Source organism: Triturus cristatus, chromosome 10, assembly GCF_964204655.1.
Source record: "Triturus cristatus chromosome 10, aTriCri1.1, whole genome shotgun sequence".
Lineage (NCBI taxonomy): Eukaryota > Metazoa > Chordata > Amphibia > Caudata > Salamandridae > Triturus > Triturus cristatus.
Window position 1 is genome coordinate 102,540,158 of NC_140593.1, and position 26,256 is coordinate 102,566,413.

Sequence of the window (26,256 nt, forward strand, 5' to 3'; positions counted from 1 at the left end):
GAAATTAAGACAGATCAAAACTAGAAAAGGGGTACTCGAAGAAGCTGTTCCCATTCCTCCTAGGGACACTCCAGGGTACTTCATGTATCATAAACATGGCCTGGACGCCATATTATTTCTTGATTTATGGGTAGACTACACCAAGGAATTACCAGAAAGTCAGAGGTGGCCCGCAGCTGGGACCTGGGATGCAGATTGCATCATGAAAGTAGAGGAAGAATTATGGAAAAAGAAAGCTAGACAGTCACAGAAAGATGCCATTGAATTATGGCGTAAAGAATAATATAGACGTACAGAAAAAGCGCTCAGACAGGAAGAGAAAAGTAAGGAGAATTCAAATAAAGTTCGAGAAAATATATTAATTGAAGAAAGTGGTACCCAGCCATGACAAAGACCCAGCGGGTTTCCACCGTGAAATTAAAGACATGTTGCTCATGGGAGAGTATACCTATCCCGACATTATGACAATATTGAAGGTATTAATGCCTGCGGGCATTTACGAAAAACTCAAGGAAAAGGATTGGGAGGTGGGAGACCAAAAGATAGATTGGACAGCATTAGAAAACGAAGAAAAAGCTCGAGGTCCAGGTTCAGGGCTTGGGGAAAAGACCAAAACACTACCAGGTTTACTAGTACAGGTACTGCCACGTTTATTAACTACGAAAAAGGAAGACTGGGGTGCAATCTCAGCCTGTAAACAAAAGCACGATGAGGACACTAGTGATTTCTATGCCCGATTCGAAAAATGTTTTGGTATAAATAGTGGAATAAAAGCAAGTAGCGAATCGTATCCACATCTGTTTGTGACAAAATTAGTTGAAAATTCCTTGCCCCAAGTTAAGAATAGAGTATTGAAATTCGAGAGTACATGGCAAGGTAACACTCCGTCACAAATGTTACAAATGCTACAGTACCATCACAATAGAATTAGAGAGGAACAAGAACATGAACAAAGACGCATGAAAGACACGAAAATGAAAATGCTAGTTTCCCAGACAGTTCCAGCTGACGGTCATAAAAAGGGTATGACACAGTCCAGTGGTTCAGCAGGTCCCGTAAAAGGGACATGCAACTATTGTAAACAGCCAGGCCATTATGTACACGATTGTCCAGTTTTAAAACATAATATCGCCATAGGTAATACAAAAGAAAGACCACGGCCACTTAGACAGGATCAGAACCAACAAGGAGCTCCGCAGCATGCACAGTCCATACCGGCTCCGCAACAGTCTATGCCAGCTCCACCACTGCAGCCTATTGCTGCCACACAAACAACGACACAACAGATGTATCAGACCGCACAGTATGACTATCCTGATTATCAACGATACTCATGAAACAGCCTAGAGAGGGAAGTTGGCTTACCCCTTATCGAGGTCCCTGTAGATCAAGAAGGACCTTATGTACACAGTGAACTATTAGGCCAAGATAGAAAATTTTTACTTGATACAGGGGCAAGCCGAACAACCATAAAACGTAGTGAAGTTCCAGGGGCACCCCTTTCAGGCTCACAGAATATTTCCCTTGGTTTTTCAGGAAAACCTATCATTAACGAAGTATCACAGCCTCTTCCCCTTACGATTGGTCCCTTGACACGAACTACAGATTTATTGCTTACTAAATCATGTCCAGAAAACCTGTTAGGTATAAAAACATTGAAAGCTCTAGGAGCTATAATATGTTGTTCTCCGGAAGGAGTAAGATTGTTTTTACGTGATTTCAAAGGGCACTACGTGTCCCGAGACATGGATCACCGACTGCAGACTTTACCCACACATTTATGGGCACAAGGCCCTACAGATGTTGGTTGCATGAACATTACCCCATATCGAGTCACACTAAAGGCAGGAGTGGTACTACCACGAATGCGACAATACAAGTTACCCCCAGATGCTGTAGTGGCTTTACTGCAAATCATTGACGAACTTATTACCCAAGGAGTGGTTGTGGAAACCGACTCCAATGTATGTAATTCCCCGATAATTCCGATTCTTAAACGAACTGATCCAAAAGCCCCGCCAGTATATCGATTGGTTATTGATCCCCGCGAATTAAATAAATGTATTGTACCACAATATCCCGTAGTCCCAGACATTTCTTCATTATTGACAGTCATTGATTCCGAAGCAACATTCTTTACTGTAATTGATCTCAAGAATGCCTTTTTCAGCGTCCCAATAGATCCGGAAAGCCAATACTTGTTCGGATTTAGTTTAAATGGACGAAGCTTTAAATTCACACGCGCACCTCAAGGATTCACAGAAAGCCCCAGCATCTATAGCCAAGCACTGAAACGAGAACTTGATAGTATCCACATGCCAGTCAACACTGCCCTGCTTCAATATGTCGATGATCTGCTGATCACCGCTAGAAGCGAACCTGAATGTGAAAAAGCCTCACTGACGGTTTTACAATTTTTGGCCGAAAAGGGGCACAAGGTGTCCCCTTCTAAGCTGCAATTCTGTGTCCAGCGAGTTGTTTACCTTGGGCACTCGCTGTCCAAGGAGGGAAGGCAGCTTACACCCGATCGCATCCAGTTAATTGCTAACATGCCAATACCCAAGACACAAAAGGAGGTGCGGGCTTTTATAGGCCTCACTTCATATTGTAGGCAGTGGATCCCGCAGTATGCATTTCTAGCAAAACCACTCATTCAGTTGACAACACAGGAGGCAGCCACATCGACTGTCCTCCCTTGGACTCAGGAACATACACAAGCTTTTGAAAGCCTAAAGAAAGCTTTATGTCAAGCACCTGTTTTAGCAACACCATGTTACAATAAACAGTTTACACTCTTTGTTACAGAACGCGAAGGTACTGCCTTGTCAGTACTCACACAGGAACAAGCAGGATCACACAAACCATGTGCTTATTTTTCTAGTACATTAGATCCCGTAGCTCAGGCTCTGCCTGCGTGCCTGAAATCAGTGGCAGCGACAGCTTTAGCAATCCGACAAAGCGATGCCATAGTGTTAGGACACCAATTGACGGTACAAGTACCACATGCAGTAGAGGTTCTCTTGAACCGCACACAAACACAACACTTGACTATAGCAAGACTCACCGGTTACGAATTAACATTGTTTCAGCCACACATAGAAATCAGACGTTGTAGTACATTGAATCCTGCCACACTGTTACCAGTAAACGGAACAGACCCACTAGCACATGATTGTATTGAAGTTATTACTATCACGACGAAACCTAGACAAGACTTGACAGACGTCCCATTGTCAGATCCAGACCTGACGTTGTATGTAGATGGTTCATGTATGAGAACAAGTACAGGAGAGTTAGTGGCCGCTTACGCAGTCACAACAGACACTGAAATCATTGAAACAAATTGCATAAATACCTTGTCAGCTCAAGCAGCAGAGCTCATCGCTCTGACACAAGCCTGTATTCAAGCCACAAATAAAAAAGTCAACATATACACTGATTCACGTTATGCATTCGGAGTTGTACATGACTTCGGCGTGCTGTGGCGAGAGAGAGGTTATTTAACTTCTCACGGTGCCCACATTCAGCACGGACCCCTCATTCATGCCTTATTAGATGCAATACATCTACCCACTGCAATATCAATTATGAAATGTAAAGCTCATACGAAAGTTACTGATATCATTTCCCAAGGCAATGATCTAGCTGACAGAACAGCTAAACAGACTGCTCAAACTCACACATCTGACATGACAAAGACAATAGTTCCAACACCAACACATTGCATGATGGTTAAGGATCCCGCTCTTGACGTAATTGACATACAGACACATGCTACACCAGATGAAATAAAGAAATGGACTGAATTAGGAGGGATCCAAACGGATCAAGGATGGATGACGAAGGAAAAATCTGTATGGTTCCTTCCTGATTCAATGGTCCAAGTTATCATTAATACTGTACATAGTCCAGCGCACCTAGGAGAAAAAGCTATGCTAGACAGCATTCAACACATTTGGTTCAACAAACATTTACGAGCAGCAGCTAAACAAAAAGTTCGTACCTGTATGATCTGTTGTCAGTTTAACCCAGGTAAAAGCATTCCCGTAGAACAAGGTGGATTTCAGCCTCCTGATCACCCTTTTGAAGTCCTCCAGATGGATTATATCCAGATGGAACGATGTCGAGGATTCAAATATGTTCTCGTAGTTGTCTGTGCTCTTTCCCGTTGGACAGAGGCATACCCGGTTTCAGATTACACTGCCCCGACTACTGCCAAACAGTTGGTTCGAGAATTCTTCCCACGGTACGGTTTACCACGTGTTGTCTACTCAGATAACGGCCAGCCGTTCTCATCCGAACTAATGAAACACGTTTCACTTTTGTTAGGCTATCAATGGAGATTTCACTGTGTCCGACACCCCGAGGCCGCAGGTCTCGTGGAACGACATAATCAAACCCTGAAAATTAGATTGTCCAAAATATGTAGAGAGAAAGGTGTCGACTGGGTAGTAGCCTTACCAGTTGCACTCTTTTACATGAGAATGGTAGCGCACTCTCGAACAGGGCTATCCCCTTATGAGGTGATCTTCGGTAGACCACCAAATATGTGGGGGACGCCTATACCACGCAAAATAACTGATGTTGACTGTAATATGCTGACAGATTACTTGGCTTCCTTGATGTCTGCACTACAATCTTGTCGTTCACAGGTAGCTGCAGCCTTTCCCGACAACACCGAGGTGAAACCCCATGACGTAATTCCCGGGGACCTGGTGTTAGTGAGGAACTTTGACCGGAAGTCTCAGCTGGATCCTAGGTGGAAATCGCCTCAACTCGTACTGTTAACCACGAGGACAGCCGTGAAGATCGAAGGTCGCAAAGGCTGGATACATTCAAGTCATATCAAGAAATTTCATGGACTACCGTCCGATGTAAACGACACACCTCGCGTGTCTTCACCGATTGACTCAAAGCTTCCTTTGGTTGAACTGAGTGACAAAGAACTATATAAACTAAAACTACGGTCTAACAAGTCAGACAATTTGATTGTTTAAGTCCTCTCCAAGGTGAATCGGTCGAGTTTGTCTCTGACATGTATCCCTTAGACCTGAATAGAGAAAGAAACAGAAGGATGCAATTGAAACAACATGCGTACTGTAAATCACTGCGTAGTCATTGCACAGTGACGTTATTAATTTTGTTTTTCTTAAATCTTTTAATAATAGCTGCAAGTATATTGTTGCACATATATTATCCTATTTCTAAACATGTTTACAATGTTACTGCTGAACATTCTTTTAGTGAATTACCCCCGCATGAGTTGTCCTATAGATTTGCGCTGCGCAATAACACTTTTATTAGTATGTTACATCATTCCCATCAGGCTAGCAATGCTACAAATTGTTGGATATGTGGCCGACTCCCTCCCTATCAGAACTATAAGGGAATTCTGCCTCTCTTTCCATATCCGTTCACACACAATGGCTCCTGTGGAGCATGGTTTAGTTTAATTAATTCCCTCGATTCAAACTCAGTAACTTATCAAGACAACTGGGTATGGGGAAACCTGAACTTAGTTTTACTCAAAGTCTGTTACCCTAACAAGGAGGGACTTCCCAAAAGAACAGGAACTGATCTAGAAAATGAAGTATATGGATTAGGGAATTTCACGCTTAATCTCATGATCCTGAATGTTGAATCTGAAGCTGCACCAATTTTGCCCGCTATGTCAGTATTTCCAGTTAAAGGTGAATTATGTGTAAGAAAGAATGGTTCTATACATATGGGCCATAGTAGATGCACCACTGTAATAGAATTCAGTGATCAAGGCAAGTCTACATTTAGAGCTTCTCGCCATTCCTACTTCATATGTGGTCAGACTGCATATATACGTTTGCCTCTAGATTGGGATGGTACCCGCTACATCGGATTCCTTTTGCCACCTGTTTTCCTAGCTCCTCCTGATTATCACAGAAATACTCATTTAGTACACAATAGAGAACGGAGAGATCTCCCAATCGTTGATTACACTGAAACAGCATGGGAAAAATACACAGATTTCAATAAAGGTCTCTTTCCCTATATAGGTACAGTTACCAATAGTAAGCTGATACGTAGATTAACCAGAACCCTTGAAGCAGTAGTGAATGAAACTATTTCCGCCTTAGGCAATTTAACAGAAGAGCAGTCTGCTATGCGGATTGTTGTGCTTCAAAATCGTCTTGTCCTTGACGTCATCCTGGCCGATAGGGGCGGAGCTTGTAGGGTCATCGGATCAAGTTGTTGCATTTTCATACCAGAAAATTCGCCATCTGTATATAAAGCCATAACTCGCCTTTATAAGATTGTAAGCCAGATACACCAGAATCCAGGCACCTGGACTTGGTCCGGTTGGTTTTGGAGTGTATTATCAACCTTTGGATGGAGGGTCCTATCCTTCCTAGGTATTGGCTTTCTCATACTATTCAGTTGCTGCTTATGCCTACAATGTGGACCAGCGATTTGTGGTCTGTGTGCCACATCGTGTATTCCACCACCAAGATTTCATTCATCACGGAAGAAGAAAGAAGAACAAATGATGCTATATGAACAGATCAACGGATTGATGAAGATTGATATCTCTTAAGGGCAAGTAGGGGACAAGGAGGGAATGTGGAAATATGGATTTTTATGATCAGTTATGTCCCCTATCTTGGACCCCAACGGTTTCATGTATAAATCACCAGTACATGTATGTTTCCTCCAGTTCCAGTTATGAAGACGCAAACACATGTGCGTCCACCGTCAACATGTCCTCTTTCAGATCCGCCATGAATGGGCCGGATATTCTATTCCTAAGTATGAAAGGCCACCGGCTTTATATGGTTCATTTATCCCATTTTACAGTCCAGGCGAGTAGGCCCTGATTCTGCCATTAAGCCTTTTCCTGCCTCTGCCTCTGAAAGCTCCAGTCTGAGCTCGCATCTGTATCCATGAACTTTGTCCTACTCCCTGCGCGGCTAACGGTGCCTGACTCAACCTGTCTGCTTGCCAAAAAACTGTATTTCACCTTCGAGATTATCTGCTCCGCTCCCCATCCAATGCATTCCTGTCTAGTAGTTTAAGTAAACATTCTTCCAGCTACCGAGCAAAAGGCCCGGCTTCTCTGTCTTTATGCAAGTAATTCATAGCCCTGTTACTATGGAAGATTTCTGCCCTCGCATCTAGTGTAGACACTTAGACGCTTGTACACGCACTAACAGTCAGTATAGTCAGTATAGAATAAGATTCTACTCTAAGAGACCTCTCTTTTTGGATAACATAGTTCTTTAAACATAGGATGTTAGATATGATTTGGGATTAGGTTGACTTGACCCCCCAGACTTCTGTCTCCACATGTAGAACTAAATGTCAAGTCCCCTTCACCCCCTAGTTGCACGTCAATCACACGTCATGCTGCTGCGCGCGCATTTCTGCCAAGTATTTCTGCTGACATTGCGTAATTCTTTCATGGAACCACCCATTTGTGACATCATAGCTAAATGACGTTCTTTTGTTACGCCTAGTTACACCCATTTTAGTTATGCATGTATGTTTTATCTTTGTTATCAACTGTTACGCCTCCTGCATCTGTTTTCACTATAATGCCTCTTTATAAAAATGATTACTTGTCAATAAAGTATGGCCCTTCACTTCCTGAACCTTCGCGGTGATGGAATATGGAGTCCATCAATTCGAATTGATTTTGGAATAAAGCCCGTTCCGAACCTCTAATACCACGGATTCTGCCTCTTATTTTACTGAGCTATTATTATAGATTTTCCGCATCAAATTAAGAACCGGTAATTAAATTATTTACCACAGGACCCACCCAAGGTAAGTACCCAGGAACCCCACGGAGGCCATGTGCAGAGTGGAAACCCGACCACGTGCTCAATACAAGTCAATGGGTAAGTCGCAGTTGCAGTTTTCAAGAAGAAGGACTCTTCCCAGAAGACCCTAAAGAAACCCAGTGGAAGATGGAAGGTTGGAGAGTAATCCCCCCCATGGATACCCCAGGAATCAGGATACCTACACAAGGGAAGACGGGTGCATAGGTGTAAAATGACATCGGAAACTGCCGTAGACCACAATGGAGGACTTCAGTGAAAATGCGGCTGGCAAAGATGTCCGGTGGGAATCCAAGGTGGATTCCTGACAAAGAGTACCTGCAAGCCACTCTGGAGTGACCAGGAGGCAGAAGAGCAGTGACCACCAATGACGGAAGATGCAGTAGAGTTGACAGTGCCACACGAGCTGTGAGGCACTTGCATTCACTGTGACACTCACCACCAATCAAACACTCACGGGTGCCCTTTTATACCGACCCCCAGGCTCCCGTACCACATTTCTTTCACAACTTCATCAACTCAGTGAACTAGCTGTGGAGCACAAACATTTCACCATATTGGGTGATTTTAACTTTCATCTAGAATCCCTTACTGATAAAGACACTGACCAGCTCATTAATGATCTTCTTACTGTGGATCTGAAACAACTGATAACGGTTCCAACACACAAGGCAGGACATACCCTGGACGGTATTTTTACTAATAACCCACATATTACCATTAACCAAACTCTGCCTTTAACATGGTCTGATCACTCTGCTATTTTATTCGATATCAAAACTATAACACCAGCTTTTAAAAGAACAGCTCAGAACTCCCATCTAACCACTAGAGACTGGAAAAGTTTGGACTACATTCAGCTTGCACAGACTCTTACTGAGGCCTTTTTGGACATAGATACAGAAACTGATCCTAACATTGCAGCCACAAGATATACTTCAACTCTCGATGAGGCTTTCTCTACATTAGTTCCATCCAGAACAGTCAAGCACACCAGGAAGACCCCCTCGGCCCCTTGGTTCACCGAACAACTCAGATTACAACGACAATATTGCCGTAATCTAGAGCGCCATTGGCGCAAACATTACAACGCATCAGACAAAACAATGTACACAGCTGCACTCCATAACTACAAGCAGAGTATAGCCACGGAGAAAAACACTTACTACACCACCCAAATAAATCAAGCTAAATGCAGCATGAAGAAACTGTTCGAAGTCGTGAACCATCTTGCTGAACCACCCACTCCACCCACTGAAATATCTCAAACTCTTTGCAACACTTTGGCTGACTTCTTCTCCGGAAAGGTCACTTCTATATTCAAGGACTTTTCCCCAAACCCGAACATAACTGAATCATCCAACACACAACTAAACGTGAATCCTACAGTATTAACGGAATTCACTAAAACACAGCCGCACCATATTCGTAAACTTATTCTGTCAATTAAATCTGGCTCCCCACTGGACCCTTGTCATCCTTCTATACTCAACACTATTCCAGACACTATTACAATTCCATTGACACACATCTGTAACATTATGTTTTCAACAGGTCTATATCCAACAATCTGGAAAAACACTATAATTAAACCACTTGTAAAAAAAACATCACTTGATCCTGCATTACCATCTAGCTATCGCCCTATTGCATCCCTGCCGTTTCCAGCCAAAATCTTTGAATCAGTTATGAACAATCAACTGTCTGACTATATCCAAAGTAACAACCTTTTGGATGATACTCAGTTCGGATTCCGACAAGGACATGGAACAGAAACGGCCTTGATTAAGGCTGCAGACGAAATAAGAACCACCATGGATAATGGAGGACAGGCTGTCTTGATTCTGCTAGATCTATCGGCGGCTTTCGACACGGTCGATCACTCTACTTTGATCGGCCGTGTCGAGGCCATCGGTATTAAACATAAAGCCAGAGATCTCATTACTTCTTTCTTGGCGGATCGCAAGCAGGCAGTTAAGCTAGGCACTTTTACCTCCCCCACTTTCAGCCACCCTTGTGGAGTTCCGCAGGGTTCCTCGCTAAGTCCGACCCTTTTTAACATCTATGTCTCGGACTTAGCGAGGGTAATAAAAGCCTACAACATCAATTTAACAACATATGCCGACGATACCCAGTTGGTACTATCCATACACAAAAACGGTTCTCAGATAGCAGCAAATTTCAAAGATGGCATGCGGGCTATCAGCAGTTGGATGGCCTCCAACTGCCTAAAACTTAACTCATCTAAGACGGAGGTCATGCTTTTTGGTAAGATCGAGCCTCTGTGGTCTCCTCTATGGTGGCCGGAGGAATTGGGGACCCCACCCCAACCAGTCAGTAAAGTAAGAAACTTGGGAGTAATATTTGATGACAAACTTTCTTTCCATCATCATGTGAACGCCGTAGTTTCATCATCATTTAACATCTTAAGGAAAATAAAGAAACTTCTCCCATATCTTCCTACATCTACAGGAAAAACACTAATCTCTACATTGGTGTTTTCACGCACTGACTATTGCAATGCCCTCCTCCTCAATGCTCAAAAAAAAATCATTTCCAAACTTCAAATGATACAAAATGCTTCAGCCAGAGTTCTACTAGGCATTCCAAAATTTAGCTCTGTCTCAAGACACTTGGACCAGCTGCATTGGCTTCCGATTAGAAGTCGGACGAAATTTAAGGCCCTTTGTATCGTCTACAAGGCAGTAAACAACAAGGGACCAAAATTTCTTAGGACGTCACTTAAGCCCCTATCAACCTCCAGAACGCTTCGCTCCAACACTGCTCATCTGCTTCATATACCCAGAACAAGGAAAGTCAACTGGGGAGACAGATGCTTTACTATCGCAGCTGCAAAATTATGGAACTCCCTTCCTCTTAACATAAAATCCAGTCCTACGTTGATTATCTTTAGAAGGCAGCTAAAAACATGGCTGTTTTCTCAAAGTAACGACTGTTCGTAAATTTGTCTAAATCTGCCCAGAGTTCTACTTCATTGGTATCAGTTATAGCTCCTAGCGCCGAGACACCCATGGGTAATTGTAGCGCTTTAAAAATCGCACAAATAAATAAATAAATAAAATACAGTGCCCTTGTCACTGCAGCTGTGCGGACCAGGCGATTCTGTGGAAGACCCGGAGCCGATAATGGGCTATCCCACGTCAGAGGTCGAGAGCCAGGGGGTGAGTGTCTGGCGGGAGCACCAACAAACCATGGCAGAAGGAAAGTGAAGAAGGTGCAGTGTCAGGACCAGCAATATCCAAGGGACTCACCCTTTACAAGTAAGCTAGAGCAGACCTGAGCAAACAGGGGAGCGCACTGGAGCCAAAGAAGACCCTCAAGAGAACCCACGGACCGAAGGCAAAGGAATCGCAGCAGCTCACCTAACAGTGCAGAGGATGCAGTGAGGATGAAGATCTTGGTAGCAAGAGATGCTGGAGCTTCTTGGAGTCCGAAGATCTCTGGAAAAAAAAACCAACAAGCCTTGGATAACGGCAAGTCTATGCAGTGCACAGGGGTACTGCTCCAGTGGTTCCGATGAGGGATACTGACTTCAAACTTGCTGAGAAGACACTGCAGGCCTCAAGGGAGTTGCAGATCCCCACCTGTCTTGCTGGGCCTTTCGGAGTCCGTGGGCCATCAGATGCAGCAGACCGGTCAGCTTGGTTGCGGTGCCTGTAAATGCAGGGGAGTGACTCCTTCACTCCAAGGGAGATTCCTTTGGGTGTCTTGGATGCCCACAGGCCTGGAGAAGAACCTGTATGGTGCACAGACACAGACAACGCAGAAGACTAGAAGGATGACGAGACCAGGAGCAGCAGGAGTCTTCCCCGATGCAGTCTCGGTTCCCAAATCGAAGTCCAACGAAGTCCAAAGTGCCCAGACTGTTGAAGATGAAGTGGTTTCAGATCGAAATCTTGTCCCATGATGAATCTGACGAGCCACCAGAGGTAAGCCCTTAAGTATCCTAGGGAAAGGGTTGGCACAATTCAGGGATCCCTCCCAGAGAAGGGGCTGGACAGAGGGGAGGATACTCCCATGTCCTTTGTCCAGTTTCGCACCACAGCGGGAGCCAACAGCTCCCTGAACTGGTTTCAAATGGAATATGCAAGGAGGGCACCAAATGAGCCCTTCAAAGCAGTCTGGTGGTGCTGGTAAGAGCCCCACCCCAGCCAAATACACTAAGTCCTCTCTGGGAGGTGGTTACACCTCCCTGTGACATGAAACCTATTGTTCTACCTTTTCCTGCTCCAGCCTGTCTCAGCAGCATGAAGGCAGAATCATGTCTATGGTCGGCAGCAGCACTAGCTGGCCGTTAGACCCTGAATGGCAGGTACTAGGAATACAGGGGAACTCCCTAGGGGTGCCCCCCCCGTACATGGGATCCCACATCTAACACTGAAAGCGGTGTTGGGGTAGGATTCCAATATGTTTGATACCAAACATGACCGGTTTTGGTGCAGCCAGTATATAGTTAGACATCTCGTAATTGACATGATGTCCACTATATGTCTAAAATGGCTGACCGCACTTGCAAAGCCGGGAGAATCGACTCATGCAGGGCACCCACACACTTATAACCAAGCACCCTGCCTTCAGGATTGAAAGGCCTACCTTAGGGGTGACTTATAGGTTTTATGTGCAGTGACTTCAGATTTAAGGAAACTTATATCTGTTGTGAGTGGTGCTAGTATAAGCTCACTCAGGCTGCAATGGCAGGCCTGTACTCACGGTTTGAGTGGTCTGTCAGGGTGGCACAATACATGCTGCTGCCATAGGAGACCCCTGGTGTATCTATGCCCTGGGTAACTTAGTACCATATACTAGGGACTTAGAAGAGTACACCAGTAGCCAATTAGGAAGGTATCAAAAGTACTTACCAATACCAATTTAGGGAGAGAGCACAGTGACTGGGGTCCTGATTAGCAGGATCCCAGTCAGACTAATCAGAAAAACGGAATGACACCAGCAGCAAAAAGTGGGGGTGACTATGAAAGTAGATCCTACTTTCCTACACACACACACTGCCATTGCAGGCTGCGTGTTTTGGTGCAGAGAAAAGTGAAGAGTCATCATGGCACACATCCCTGTGTTCCATGCCTGCAACTCACTGCCTGAGGCCGAGATAAGTCACCTCCATAGCAGGAAGCACTAGCCTCAGGTGAGGGTACAGTGGCATGAGCCTTGTACCCCTACAGTGCCTAAGTTCATTCTTAGACATTGTAAGTGTAGTAAAACCATAAAGAGTATATGGTCTGGGAGTTGGTCATTATGAACTCCACAGCTAATGACTTTACTAAAAACCGGGAAGTTTGATAGCAAACTTCTCAGCACATTAAAACCACAATAATGCCAGTGTGGGATTTAAAGTAAAAGGCACTCATAGGGCATCTTTGAGATGCACGCTGAAAATCAACCAGCCCTGGTGTGGTTCCTGAATGGCTGTCTGCTATTTGCCACCCCCAGACAGGTTTCTGGGTTCCTGGGTAGAGGACCTTCGCTCTCTGGGTCCATAAACAGAGGGCAGAGGGGTAATGCCTCCTCCCCCCAGGATGTGCTGGGTCCAGGAAGGGGAAGCTACAAAGGCCTGCTGCCTTTGTGAGCTGTCCCTGCCTTTTGCTGCCCGCAGGAACTGGCTCCCACTGGTTTTGCCCCCCACTGGGCGGCAGAATCAGCAGGAAAACCAAGCTTGGAAGAGAGGTGCCCACCTTTGCCAACCCCAGCCCTCAGGTGGAGGAGGCGAGGTGAAGCACACATCTCAGTCACCTCCATCTTGGAGATGAGGGGACTCATTCAATTAGGGAGAAGCTCATGCCCCCTCCCACTGGCTCAAACACAGATGTCAAGACCCGAATCCGGATTCGGGGAACTCCGCGGTTATGCACCACTCTGCACCTGATGCCCAGAGTTCGAGTGGCCCAACACCAGGAGAGGTCTCCCCAGTGATCCTGACCTGGTATCTTGTGATGCCAACCTCCCTCAAGCTTCAAGACCACGCCCGCAGCCTCAACCTGAAGGGTCCCCCCAACCGCGACCAGAGCTGGTAAGAAAGTCCGTTGCCAGAAGACACCCCTGCACCCGATACCACTCGGCCTAGGGTGGCCCAACCAATGTTGTCCAGGCATTCCCCAAGATCCCAACTTACCTCTCCAGCCTGTGTTCACCTGCAGGAAGTCTCCCTGAGCACAGGGTCCCTGACGTCTTTTTGGCACCCCGCACATGGCCGCCCCGTGCCGCTGACCTTGACCCCAGGAGCTTTGCTCCCACACCCGAGTGCCCCGCTCTTCAACAGTCCCTAACAGAAGACCCCCGTAGCCCCACTGGCTAACATTGAGCCCCTGCCCTCTGCACTCAGCCGCTCCAGTGCCGCTGGTGATGCAATTCGAGTGCCAATTTAGACCTTGGGGAACCTTGGTCCTAACCCCCAAATCTTCCACTCATAAGTTGTGTACTTACCTAAGAAACCGCTAACACTTTTTCTCTAATAGGAACCCATGTTAAGAGATTTGGAGCCTAAAATGTTTTGTGTTGAACTGATTTTTGTATGGAGAAAAGAGAAATAAAACTGCAAAATATAAAAAAAATCTTACTTACAGTGTATTATAAGATGCTTAGGTGTGGTATCTAAGCATACCAACCCCAGAACTCAAATTACTCTATATGTAACTAAAAGGTATTCTAAAAGTAATTACTGTGTAATTCAAACTGCTTTGTGAATCATTACCAACCTGTAACTATTGCAAAATTTAATCATAACTGTATTGCATTGTGAAATCCTGCATTGTAGGTATATTTTACCTATCTGTACCAAGTCCTGCTTGGCATTAGAAGTGAAATACAAGTATACCTTTTTTATACTTACCAAATTGGTCTGGATTCAGTCTCTGTGTGTGTGCATCAGTCTTGATTGAGTGAATACAATAAATGCTTAACACACCCTCTGGATAAGCCTAACTGCTCACCCACACTACCACAAAGAGAGATGATAGTACTTACCTCAAGCCTCTGCTTTACCTCTTGGGACTCACTGGACTCTGTACACACTATACCTTACTTTGGTATAGTATATTTAGGGCCAGCTTCCTAAACCTGTTGAATGATATGAAGAACCCACCTGTCGGAAGTTACATTTTGCCACCCTTGGCAAAAAATCCTGCTTCCAACAGGATAGTCGTATGCAGCTGAGGGCAAACTAAAGGGGCTTGGAGGCTGATGCCGCAGGGGTGGGGGCTGGGAAGTTCAGTGCTCTTAGTGGCCTGGACGTTGTCTGCTTGATCCTCGCCCTGACTGTGAAAAGGTTGGCATACCTGTAGGGGGTTTGGCTTGACACTGCCAGTACAGCAAACCTTTGGAGTAGCCTTGAAAGTAGGAAAGCTGTTGAGGGTACTGTCTCACAGGGGTAGAAAGGCCTAATGAACGTGCTTACACTGACTTTCCTTGAAGTTTTCCAATGCAGAATCAGCATTCTTGCCAAACAGGCCAAATCCATCTAGTGGCATGTCCATCAGGGAGGCTTGCACATCCCCAGAGAAGTCTGTGGATCTCATCCATGTGTTTCGCTGAAGCACCACGCTTGTGCCAACTGCTCTGCCCGAACACTCCGTTGTGTCCAACCCAGAATGGATTATATATTTGACAGCATCCTCACCATTCTGGATGGCTTGAAATTCCTCAGGGAATGCTGGCAAGATCTCACGAACCAGGTGCCAAAAAGTCTGGGAATATTTCCCCAGCAAACAGCTTGCATTGACTGACCAGAGGCCTAGGCTGGGCGATGAAAACATCTGCTTCCTTAACCCCTTCTGTGCCACGCCCTTTCCCCCTCCTGTGCCGGGCGTTTTATTAGTGGGTGGGGTTCATGACGAGATAGTCTCGTCATGGGCACAGCGCGACCGTGCTCCATGACGAGACTATCTCGTCATGGGCACTGAAGAGGTTAATGCTTCAATTCTCTTCGATTCTCTGTCTGGAGGAGTCATGAGGAATTAAACCTTGGTGGTGGGAGCCTGAACCAACAGGCTTTCTGGCATCTGGTGCTAGCCTTTGATACTGGACTACATGCCTGTGCTTTATGGACAGGAACATAGCTAAGGTCAGGTGCCCATTAAAGTGTCAGTCAAGGCTTTGTTGAATGGCAATAACGAGGATGTCTGCCCAGGCTGCAAAACTTCTTTTAACACATTGGTCTAAACTTCCATAGATGGCAGCTGTAAGTCTCTGCTGCAGGTCTTATCACCACTTTGCAACCTCGAATACCTAGCATAACTGAGGATATGGTGATCTTCCAGAGGTCTGATAGCGATCATAATCCCCTGCTTTTAAATATGGAGGGTGCCGCTCTTGAAAGGAAACCACCTAACCATACACAGGAGCCTCTTATAGCTAACAACCGTAGAGGAGTAACCTGGCCTATGGTTCTCGCCAATAGGGATTTGCATTCAAAGATCTATGAGCTATTTGTGTATTTTCTGTCTGGCCCAGATAGTGCCCATTTTTTATGGGCAACATCATCACTATCAATTAATATGGATTTTGTACGAGTCCCTGCAAGTGTTTTTTTCCAAACATGTGGCTCGTAAGAAGCCTGTTGGCGGAACAAATAATAAATGGTACAACTTAGAGTGCAAATCAGCAAAAGGGTCCCTAAAGTTTGCAGTTACTGAGCATGACCAACCTGGGATAGCTCTAGCATGACGCAGATATAAGGCTGCGCTTGCTAGTGCCAAGCGAGATTTTGCCAATAGAAACTGGCAAGATTTACTATCAGCAGCAAGGTGCAATGATAACAACTCATTTTGGCACATCATTGCACATGGAAGCTTGGAAAGTATTACGACTCTTAGCTACCAGATCCAGCAGGAGGTGTGGGTTGACCACGTCTCTATACTATACGCCAGGAATGAGGATATTAGCTGCGTAGCCACCACTAGTGCTAACTTTAATACACCAAACATTCCTTCTTCTCTGAACACCATCAGCACTGAGTTGGTCTTTAGCCTGGATGACACTGTATCAGGGTTGTATGTTGGAACAACGAGTTCCTCAACAACAACTACCCTAAAAACGTGGTCTCTACAACGACCGTGTCTTAACCACGATTTATTTTATCACCCATTATTTAACCACAAATTTTCGTGGTAAAGGCATGCATTTTTTTTACCATGCATGTCTTTAATACATGCATTTTTTTTTACCATGCATGTCTTTAATACATGCCTTTTTTTTTACCATGCATGTCTTTAATACGCCGATCCCCCCAACTGTCTAAAAACTAACCCGAACTCCTCCCACCCCCTAAAAACTATCACTAACCCCACACCCCCTAAAAACTAACACAAACCTCTCCCACCCCCTAAAAACTAACACAAACCCCCCACACCCTAAAAACCAACACAACCGCCACCCCTAAAAACTAACACGAACTCCCCCACCCCTAAAAACTAACACAAACCCCACCCACCCCCTAAAAACTAACACAAACCTCTCCCATCCCCTAAAAAACTAACATGAACCCCCACCCCCTAAAAACTAACACAAGCACCCTAAAAACTAACTCTAACTCCCCCACCCAATAAAAACTAACACGAACCCCTCGCACCCCCTAAAAACTAACACGAACCCCCACCCGCTAAAAACTAACACGAACTCCCCCACCCCTAAAAACTAACACAAACCCTTCCCACCCCCTAAAAACTAACACAAACCTCTACCATCCCCTAAAAACTAACATGAACCCCCACCCCTAAAAACTAACACAAGCACCCTAAAAACTAACTCTAACTCCCCCACCCAATAGAAACTAACACGAACCCCTGGCACCCCCTAAAAACTAACACAAACCCCCACCCCCTAAAAACTAACACGAACCCCCACCCCCAAAAACCTAACACAAACCCCCCCACCTCCGAACCCCTCTTACCTGTCCTGTTCATGTCCGATGCTCCTCTCAACTCTGCCCTGCATGAACACTAGATCGACTTAGCCTTAACCACGCATGTGCGTGGTTAAGGCTAAGTCGTTGTTCGGCTTGCGTGACTCCGGAACTCATTGATCCGGAGTCGTTGTTCAGGATGTATCCCCTTTATCAGCAATAAACAGACTGAAAGCAGGATAAGCCCCTGGGCCTGACGGGATACTAGGCGATTTATAAAAATCTGAACCTATGGTATGGGCTCCTTACATATATCTTTTGTCAAATTGTATATTAGCAGGAGGGTATATTCCAACAACCTGGAAAGGGGCGGAGATAATTACTATAAATAAAAAGGGCAATGCCTCATTCCCCTCCAACTATAGACTGATCAGCTTGATCGATAATTTGCAAAAGATTTTTGCGAGGCACGTCCTAGATAAACTCCAAGCATGGATAGATGACAATGCGATCTTGTCTTACTATAAAGCGGGCTTTCGATCCAAGATACGTACATGTGACCAGGCCTTCAGACTCACTTTACTCACGTGGAAAGACGTGTTGTTAAAGAAACAAAAATTATATGTAGCACTCGTTGATCTGAGGGCTGCATTTGATCTTGTGCCCCGCGAAATGTTCTGGAGAGTTATGCTAGATTCAGGTGCTCCAACTAATCTGGTAAACCAGATAGCAAGATTGCACAAAGACACTTATGCCCAGGGACAATGGGGGAAAAATGGTAAACTAACAGAAAAGATTTCAATACAGCATGGGGTGCGTCAGGAGTGCATACTCGCTCCCACTTTGTTTTCCCTGTTCTTTAACGAAGTGGGCAATAGGCTTATGGACTGCAGGAATGATTCTTCCACCTTGAATGGTAAGAAAGTGCCAATCCTGCTCTTTGCAGATGATCCCCTACTCATCTCCACAACACCAATGGCCTACAAAATTTAGTAGATGCGTTTTTGGTTTTCTGCAAGGAAAGGGGTTTGGAACTCAATGTTGCAAAAACAAAATTTAAGGTCTTTGGGAAGGGGAAAGGAAAAACACAAATGGTCAGGATCGCAGACTAACCACTTGAGAGGGTAAAAAGCATTGACTACCTGGGGATAAGGTTAACTGACTCACTTGGATGGAAGCAACAATTAGACAAAAGTTACGTTTCCCTATGCCATAGGTCAAAATCAATATTGAGGTTCTTCAGACAGTTACAAATTCGGCCACTGACCCCAGCATTAGAGGTCTACCATGCAAAAGCTCAAAGTGGCGCATTGTATGGAGCTGAGATATGGGGTTACACTAAAACCCATAAATTGATGGTATGTGAAAACATCTTTGTCGGGTCACTTATTTCAGCACCTGTTACCACCCCAATATTCCTTGACTTAGGGATGAAGAGAATTGGGGAGTGACCTCGCTTAAACCCCTAATGTACTGGTTGCGCTTGTGGACAATGCCCCAGCTAATTGATTGCTGCAATTCACTACGGGAGATCCTGATGATTAGTGGTGCAAACCAATTACTGTGATTCCAACAGATTGCAAATTGGTGCAGACTATTGGAAATGCCTAACTTGTGGGATCATCCAAAGGGGGTAGGCAAAGATGAATTGCCTAGAGTAAAGGAGAAGTACTGGGCGTACGTGGCAGAGCATTATGCAGTGAGAACGACCAATAGTCACTTAACAACACAGACCTTAAGCTTTAAGCTCTGCCCTGGGTTTGAATCCTATTTGGATGTGATTTCTCCACCACTCACCAAAAGTTTTTTTGCTAGGTTTCAGCTGGGTAGCTTATTTGTTATAGATTCTTAACAACCAGATGGTTGACCTAACATCAGAATTATGTCCTTCATGGGGTCTAGCACAAGAATCCGAGGAACACATTTTGTTTTTCTGTACCAAATATCACCAGATCTGCAGGAGGTGGATACGACCAATTTTCTTAAATCTATGAGTTAGACAATATTGGGTTGCACATAGAATTCTGAAGAGTGATACATCTGATCAAGTAGTTTTTGCAGTAAGTCGATTTTTATTTTTTGTCTGGATCAGGCGAAAGAAGTTTGTAACCCAGGTTGTTTACGCGGGCCATATGCTAGATATACTAAACCCTGCCATCACAATTATGGAATCAAAGGTTACTGTGGAAGTTATGTCCAGGAAAAAAAGGTGAATTGTGTTTTGTATTTTAGATCAAGTTTCTTAATATTTTAACATGATGTGAACTTTTTAATCGGAAGTTTGATTGTTTTATCGTTCTCATTCTTTGATGTCTAGTATATTTATGATACTAATTACATGGATTTTATCCTTTTCTTGTACATTTTTTAAGACTGTGCAAATTGTGGATTTTGTATAATTTGATGGTTTGGAAAAAAAAAACTAATAACGTTTATTATTGATTGATTGATTGATTGATTGATGTGGCCCAGCACCTCAACCTTCGAACCAAGTAAGGGATTGGGAGAGATTTAATCTTTCCCTTGTGGTACAAGTTAGTCAAGTTACCAAAGCATCTTTTAAAACAATGCAATGAAATGTCCCCTACCTGGATATCCTCAATGAGTACAACCGCCATCGCTTGCCATAGTATTTCCCATTCTAGACTATGCAGCCTGGATGTACCTGAGAGTCTTCCTCCACCTTCTCTACTAACTGCAGAGAATCTATTATGGAAGTCCTTAATCTGCGTATCTAGACTCACACTTGACCAGCCCTTCAATCATTAGAGCTGCCGCCTTTGGCTAGATATGTTACCTTTTAAGCAATGTACATCATACATCGAGTCATTCTTGACAAGAGACCACACTTCCTTCAGCATAAACCGTGTACCTATCGCCAACTCGGATACTGTGCTCTATCTAGGCTGTACCACTCCTGATAATCCCTCCCCTTCAACCATATCATAAACAAACTGAAAGGATAAGAGTGCTTATCACCTGCAGAGCGGCAACCAGAAGCAGAGCAGGAACATTAAATGCAGGAGAAGTGAAGGGGTGTTGTATTGCCATTGTGGGTTCATGTTGGGTTCTAATGTTCCAAAAGTTCTTTAGGTGCTGGAGAGTGGTAAATAAAGGAAGTGGTACCCAATACTAGCCACCTGTCTTGTCATAAAATCTATCACTGGCAGAAGGTCCTCAGTCCAATGGCTAAGATATGAAACTCCATTCCTCCTGCAAAAGGATTAATTGACAACAACCTTGAGTTCCAGAGCGCATTAAAAACCTGGCTAATCCCACTCACATTATTGCATGGCGCAGACCTATCCTGAAAAAGTATAGGCATCCACATGTACTAACATATCTATTCCCACACCACCAGCTTATGTGCAGCAACCAGTTACCAGTTCAGCATGCCATATTTACAACACCTCTGCGAATCTCACCTACTTCACCCGGTACCTCCCAAACAGACCAGGGATCAGACTTCAAAGTCCTTCAGGCCTCTTTTTCATACCTTCACGAGTGAAGATATCTAGAGATGCAAATGATATTCAGGTCTTGGGCTGTGGGGTCGATGAGGAAGTAAGACGACTGTCAGGAGTGGTTCAAGCACCATTACCACTGCAAAGGAAACCAAATGCTTCCTTTGCACAGAGACCTGATAGCTCCGATGCAGGGCTAAGGATGTGCGTCTGGACTTACACCTGCTCAGCACCAGAATACCCTCCTTGGTGATAGCACGCTCTACAAATCTGTATAACATAGCATAACATATAACATAACATAACATGGATATCAATATAGCAAAATCAAGGGATCTTAAAGTAAACATATCAAAGTTTGAGCACAGACTGTAGGGGCCTGCCTTTTACACTGTGAGAAAGGCAGTATCAGCCCTTTGTGGGCCCTTCATGCCCTGCACATACTCCCCCGAATAGTTGTTTTAGTGTCACCCTGGCATTCTATGTGACCAGAAAGCTACGACCTCTCAATGTTCTGTCCTACAAGAACCCAGGTAAGGAGATCTGGGGTGTCAATGTGACAGGCAGCGGCCTGTCTAATGAGAGCAAATTCAAAAGGGCCCCTAGGATTGAGTTGCAAGCAGCCACGGCCGCTGCAGGTAAGAGAGGTGGGGGAGTGGGGACTGATGGGGTGGATTTCGAGAGACAGCCACAAGGGAAAATTTGTTATTTATTTAATTTTCTCTCGTGGTCGTCACTCGAAATCTGCCCCACCTCTCTTACCTGCAGCGGCGACGGCTGGTTGCAAGAGGCTACTTAAAGATAAGGACTCTAAAGAGACATCTGCAAGTTAAGCGTGTGGACCAAGAGCGTCACTCAGGGCTTGATTGTCGATGCTGGAGTCAGCAAGACTACTTGGGCAACCAGTAAGTTTGTAATTTGGTGCTGCGGCTAGGGTTCAGGGTTATTCTATTTATGTCAGGAATGCTGGAATGCGATAGATTGATGGAACAGGTCTGTAAGGGACCATTGAGTGAAGTTGTGTAGTAGACTTTTAAGATCTGACATGTCTGAAGACCCTTGATCATTCTCTGCTATGCACTCTCCTCAGGCTCTTCTCCCTTACAGAACTGTCCCCCACCTCTTTCTGACGTGGGAGTGAACGCTGCTCTGGTCTCTTCCATTGGCAATGTCCTTACGCATGGCTCTGAGGCTAGGAACCTACATCAGACTGCCATGTCCAACCATCTGCAGCATCACTTCTTAAACAAAGCAATGAATACAATGATGCCTAGAACCTAACTCCCCTGCGTACTAGTTTGACGGCGATGTAAGACTGCCGTCACAGCAGTCATCTGCGTGACTTTTTGAGTGCGCCTTTCCAAAAAGGGGAAAAACCTGTTTTGCCTATCTTGTAACTCGTAACAGAAGATGGAGAATATTACTGAAGTTACCAGCAAGGCACCAAACTCCCTTGACATCAATAAGGAGAAAAGAGTCAGGCAAGCATTCCATGCGTAGAATTCAGAAAACAACCTATTACTAACAGTAAAAATCAAGAACAATTAGTAGGACTCGGGTGAAGAATGCACTGAACAATAAGGGAACCAATGCATCCTCCACTAACCATTGCCTCCTTAAATATGGTTCAAATAAGATCTGACATCACTGGAAAATGAAGCTACTGCGTCTTGGATTGGAACCCTAGAATACCAACCTACGGACAGACCACCATCTTGGGTAGGGCTGATTACAAGGCTTGTCCATGCCTCTACCCAGTAAGTTATGGCTTTTTCTTTGGTAAACAAAGAAGCCCAAATTTGACATCCTTCCTTCTACACTAAACTGCAGAGCCCCCCCCCCCCCCCAGCCTTCCTTCATGCCTGAGGAACACCCTTTTGGATAACTGTGAACATGGAGACACCAGCACAGTCCGGGAGTCGTGGATTTTCACTCGTGCACTGGCTGTGGCGTCCTAAAATACACTGCCCCTACTTCAATGTGCTTACTCTGCAGCTAAGCTCTCTGTAGTGCTTTCAGCGTGGATGCAGCAAATTGGGACCAGCACTCAAGCTAAATGCTGCAGATGGCCAGAAACACAATGTTCACTAGCTTCGCAAATGTCAAATACAGGAAAGATTCCAGGATCAAATTCGGAATAAAACAAAATAGGTATAAAGAAACCCATTCCAAGGGTGATTGACCTACCACACCGTCCTAAAATTGCTAGACAAGTGTCATTGGCTACCTTCAGCTTTTGTGTTGTGCAATGTTTATAACATAAATGGGGAAGCCTCAGGCCACACATTGCATCAGTGGGTGACTCAGCCTGAGAATGTTACTTGAAGCCCTTTAGTAAACTCATTGCTCTAATACAAATGTAAAGGGCACGGGAAACTCACATGTCAAAGATTAGTGCTACCCACACAATACCGCTGCACTTTATCTGTAATTTATGAATGACCTCACTAGCACGTGAGTGCCTTTGAGATGTGAGTACTCACTTTATCAAAATATTCAGGATTAGGCTCAACGTATTGTAAAGTGCTTATTTCCTATACACAGTTCATACGCGTATCCGCAGTTTCTAAAATGTTATTTAGTTTGTTAGGGTGCTGCTATACGACGGGTGCCGGTAGAGCACCATTGTAGAAACACCTGCAAGATTCAAAGACATCTAATGTGCAGGCGCGGTGTATATCGATGGTGTCTAAGCAAGACAAGGGGCGGGGGGCGGTCTTCAAGCCCTCCATTTTGCATTTGGGCTACTTCTTTTGTAGCCCAAACGGAGCCCAATTATAAAGGCTTTGGGCTCCTGCTCCCAGCCACCTTTTTAGGTTTGGTGACCTGGTGGGTGGGAGCCTTAGCGTGTAGTAGTTTTTTCCCTCCCTCCCTCCCTTTATTTTGATCTTTTTTGGGTGTATAATTTTTTTCCTTTGGTCTTTTTTGTTGACTGGCTTATATTGGGACAGGTGAGCAGGGGATAGCTATGTATTGTCGCTTGTAACAGGTGCAGTGCGGGGGTTATTCAAAGTTTGCCAAGGTTGGCAGATTGTTGAAGTTGGGTTTATCGACAGGGAAAGGGTAGGCAGGTTATTTTAAGTTTAGTTAGGCATGTTGGTGGATTTACTGTTGTAAAGAGGCAGGCAGGGGAGTTTGGTTAAGTGAAGTGTAGAATTAAAGGGGGTTATATTTTATTGTAATGCTGTGTATTAGCGTGTAATATTTTAATGTTGGGGTGGGGGGTAGGTTCAAGGAAATCTTAGGGGCAGGGCAGGGCAGGGTCAGGGGTCAGGTATGTGGATGTATTAGTGAGGTTTTTACTTTTGTAAGGCGTTTTTCCAGGGATGGTTTATGTTATGTGCACCTGTTTCAATAAAGCGGCCTTTTACAGACAATTTCTTTGGTTTGTGGTCTGCTCCCCCCACCCTCTCCCTCCCAATAAACTATGATATAAGGGAGAATATCCAGGAAAAAGGGGAGTAACTCTCACTTACCAGGAGTAGAGGATCGTCCCCACGACAGATGTCAGCTTGCTGTTTTCTTGCTTCTGCTTCGCAAGACCAAAGTCAGCTAGAGATCAACGGAAAAAAAGATTTACAAATTAGTCGCATGGCCTTGATTTTGAATCATGCACGTCTCTGGAAATGTGTTACAAAGCAATAATTAGGCAGTGCAAAAATGCTACGAAAGAAGCGGCTCGCTTTTCTGTGAAGTGGCTGCTCCAGTAACATATTCCCCGATGAATTGTGCAAAGTAATGTGTGGATGACATGATTATTTTGTGTCATTTAAAACAAGAAGTGGGAAGACGAAATAGGGGCTGATTACGATGGCGGACGGACTTCAGTCCCTCCGCCATCGTCTCGGTGAGTGGGACCGCCTGCCTACAAGGCGGCGGTCCCAAGGGGTGTATTACGATGCGGCCGCACTCGCCATACATTCCATTGTGGCGGGTGCTGCTGGCTGCAGCACCGCAATGTAAAAAATGCACTTTTTACATTTCCCTGCACTACGTGGCAAGCACCATGCGGTGCCTGCCACATGGTGCACAGAAATGTGGTGCCCTCCAACCCCAAAACTAAAGTACCTGGGTGAAAGGGGGGCCTGCTACGGGCCCCCAAAATCCATCCCAGCCAGCCTTTCCAAGGCAGGTGAACCGCCATGGAAAGGCTGGCGGGGATGGACCATGGTAATCCCAACGGCGATGCCTGGTAGGTACCGCCACCATTTATGGAAATACGAGGGCCTCCACAGCACCGGCAGGCTCAAGGAGCCCATAGGATGCATGGCGGTTGGAGTTTGCACCCGCCATTATAATATGGCGGGTGGAAATTGGCTGCATGATAGCGGTGAGCCAGCCACTGATAGCCTGTTGGTGGCAGGTTCACCGTCATCATAATTAAGGCTCCCTGTTTTCCGTTTTTACTGATTTTTACAGATAAATACAGACACAAAACCATTTATTTTCCTGTCTGTATTTATTTTTAAATGTGGATAAAAACGGAAATTGGGTAGTATTTGAGTAATTCTATATGCTGTCATTCATGACTACCAGCTGTGTCGGTTTGACAGGCAAGGGGATTACAAAAGTATAGGGTTTTAGTAAAGAACCTTAAACAGCAGTAGATTTGCACAACCTTGATACTAAAATGTACATATTTTCTTACAAGTGCATATTTTACCATCTGAGTGTGTATTTATCATTGAAACCTGTCAGGCGTTCAGGCACAAGTGCACATCAACTGGTTAAATAAATGCAGAAATATACACACTTCATCTTCATTTTTTCACAATACCTAAAATAAATATGGATAAATACAGGTAAAATTAGCAAAGAATGCATATGGATAAATACAAACGGAAATGACAAAAATATAAATACCATAGAACCGGGAGCCCTAATCATAATCAAGCCCATAATTCCAAGCACAGAGGTGCCCTCCAGGAAGGCAACAACATTGAAAGCTCCAGAGTGGGAGAAAGGATGATGCAATTGCTGACGTCATAATGGTTCGGGGTGACTTGGAGGCAGATCTGTCTTCTGGTTTCCTGCCACCTGTGTGTTTGGCTGTCTGAGAAGATGGAAATTTCTACTACAAGTGTACTAGGGCGGAAAAGCCTTCTGCATG

At 44.8% G+C, this 26,256-nt stretch overlaps 1 protein-coding gene across 2 annotated transcripts in view; it reads right to left on the reverse strand.

The window, feature by feature from the left end:
• Positions 1 to 26,256, reverse strand: part of NEK10 (NIMA related kinase 10) — a 1,348,206-nt gene that overhangs the window by 556,034 nt on the left and 765,916 nt on the right. For both annotated transcript variants that reach the window (XM_085630543.1, XM_085630544.1), the window contains exon 23: positions 24,623 to 24,698. In XM_085630543.1, coding sequence (XP_085486669.1) covers positions 24,623 to 24,698 — 76 coding nt within the window. The remainder of the gene's footprint in view (positions 1 to 24,622; positions 24,699 to 26,256) is intronic.